The sequence below is a fragment of the Triticum urartu genome, chromosome 3A (assembly GCF_056163025.1).
Source record: "Triticum urartu cultivar PI428250 chromosome 3A, HENAU_Tu73, whole genome shotgun sequence".
NCBI lineage: Eukaryota > Viridiplantae > Streptophyta > Magnoliopsida > Poales > Poaceae > Triticum > Triticum urartu.
The window spans coordinates 4,281,587-4,283,759 of record NC_141875.1 but is presented as its reverse complement, the minus strand read 5'-3'; the positions used below and the strand labels follow the sequence as shown (position 1 = coordinate 4,283,759).

Sequence of the window (2,173 nt, the reverse complement as noted above, 5' to 3'; positions counted from 1 at the left end):
TGTTGTAGCAAACTAGTAAGATGAAGCTCCGATCCAATGATGATGATGTGGTCAAACAAGAAAAATCTTTACACAAACAAATCGCTGACACACACTGATAACTGAACTCAACTTACCTTCTAGATGGACAGGCGCTTCTGTGGGGGAGCATGAGAACATGATTCTCCCTTGGGACATGGAGAATTCTCCGTCGGACTTTGCGAGAATCCTATAGTCTAAGCATACCAAGCAAGCGTGGGTGTGCGGCGATGCAAACCACCGGCTGCTGCAGTCCCTCGCAAACACTAGGGAAGGGGTAATGGTCACCATCCCCAATTTATGTCTGCATCATCGAGAGCAAGAACAGGCGGGGTGGAGCACGGCGGAGCTCAACTCAGATCGTCGGCGGCGGCTGGCTCGCCGGAGCGACGCGATCACGGTTGGGCGTTGGAAGGAGTACTAGAGGGAGGCTGGGAGGCAGAACTGCATCCGCGCGAACTCAGGTGCAGAGAGAGGAGGGAGGAGATGGAGAGGAAGGGAAGGAGAAGGGGCTAACGCGGGCAAGGACGTCGGCGACGGACGCCTGCCGGCGCGGCCGGTGCAGGTGCAGAGAGAGGAGGGAGGAGATGGAGAGGAAGAGAAGGAGAAGGGGCTGACGTGGGCAAGGACGCCAGCGACGAACGCCTGCCGGCGCGGCCGGTGCAGGTGCAGAGAGAGCAGGGAGGAGATGGAGAGGAAGGGAAGGAGAAGGGGCTGACGCGGGCAAGGACGCCGACGACGGACGCCTGCCGGCGCGGCCAGTGCCGAACGCATCGCGCGGGCGCACGAAGCCTTCCTGACTGCGCGGCTAGAGCGGGTGAGGGAGAGAGATAACAGGGGGCTGCCAGGGGAAGCGGGATCGTGTCTGCTAGATTCAAAACCAAAATTAATGAGATCGTGTGACAGATTTGCAATCTGCCACACAGTTGCCATATACATATTTCGTTCCAAACAACATTGTTTTCCTTATCGCTTGCTACCCTCAAGACGAGTTATGATTGCCTACCTCACTGATAACCTTTTATTACTATTTGACTTACCATAATTAGTGTTGATACATTTATCATAATTTTTTTGGTAGTACATTAATTACTGGACTTGGTACATCTTTGTATCAAGGTTTACCTTTCCTCTTCTGATAAAGAAAATATATTAATTTGCCAATCCTGAACTCACCAAAAGCAATGGTTACATCCATTTATTAATTTTATATATTGTATACATTTAATAACTAAATCTATTTGATTCGCTGGTACAACTCATAAAGAAAATATTGTACATTTAATATACTTTATCATTTTAATATATTGTACATTTAATAACTAAATCTATCTCCGCCTTGACTCACTAAGTATTGTTTATTTGATTTGCTATTAATTTCATGTTGCAAAAATAATAAATACACCATCATTAAGGCGGAAAATATCATAAAGATTTTCTCATGCGCAACGCCCTATATATATAGAAAAAAGAGTCGCCTTGTACGCACCAACACAATGGCGTGCACTGCCACCACATCCACAGCCACGATTCTCGTCATTCTTGTCATCCTGTCATGTGGCCTCCCCGCAGGCCATGCTAACGCGGTCTTCATCTCCCGCACATGCAAGAAGACCAAGAACGCCGCATTGTGTAAGCAAGTGCTACGACTCAACCAAGATAGCGTCAAGGCATCCACCGTGCACGACCTCGCCAGCATCACACTACGGATAGCCACCTCTTTCACTACCTTTCAGGCCAATAACATCAGAGTCGGGGCCAAATTCAACCAGGGTACACCCGTGGGAGACGCGCTATCCGTCTGCCTCCGGGCCTATTCAGATGCCGAAGATCACCTCAGGTACAAAGCGAAACGAAGCTTTGATCGTGGGGACTATGCCGACGCGTCAAAGATCATGATGGGTGCTAAGGCCGCCGGTTATGTGTGCGATAACACGCTGAAGCGGATCAAAAAGGATTTCCATGCCGAAGTAGATCGCCATATGAAGGAGCGATGTGGCGTCGCTGCTGAACTCATCGGCCTCCTTATCCATAAGTGATGGATTTATGGATAAGGAGGCAGTCTCGGCTCATATGTGTATGTTTCTATCAATAAATGGCTAGTTTCCGTTTCGAAATAAATAAATAAATAAATGGGTAGTCCGTCGTCTATCAA

At 48.6% G+C, this 2,173-nt stretch overlaps 1 protein-coding gene across 1 annotated transcript; it reads left to right on the top strand.

The window, feature by feature from the left end:
* The first annotated feature begins 1,492 nt into the window (after positions 1-1,492).
* LOC147977572 (uncharacterized) lies at positions 1,493-2,173 on the top strand. Its single transcript, XM_087516390.1, has one exon. It carries the CDS (start codon positions 1,515-1,517, stop codon positions 2,055-2,057), a length of 543 nt encoding a protein of 180 aa, XP_087372516.1. The 5' UTR covers positions 1,493-1,514; the 3' UTR covers positions 2,058-2,173.

Bases quoted from the DNA above. Each gene is read 5' to 3' on its own strand.
- LOC147977572 (XM_087516390.1), top strand. From the start codon at position 1,515: ATGGCGTGCACTGCCACCACATCCACAGCCACGATTCTCGTCATTCTT.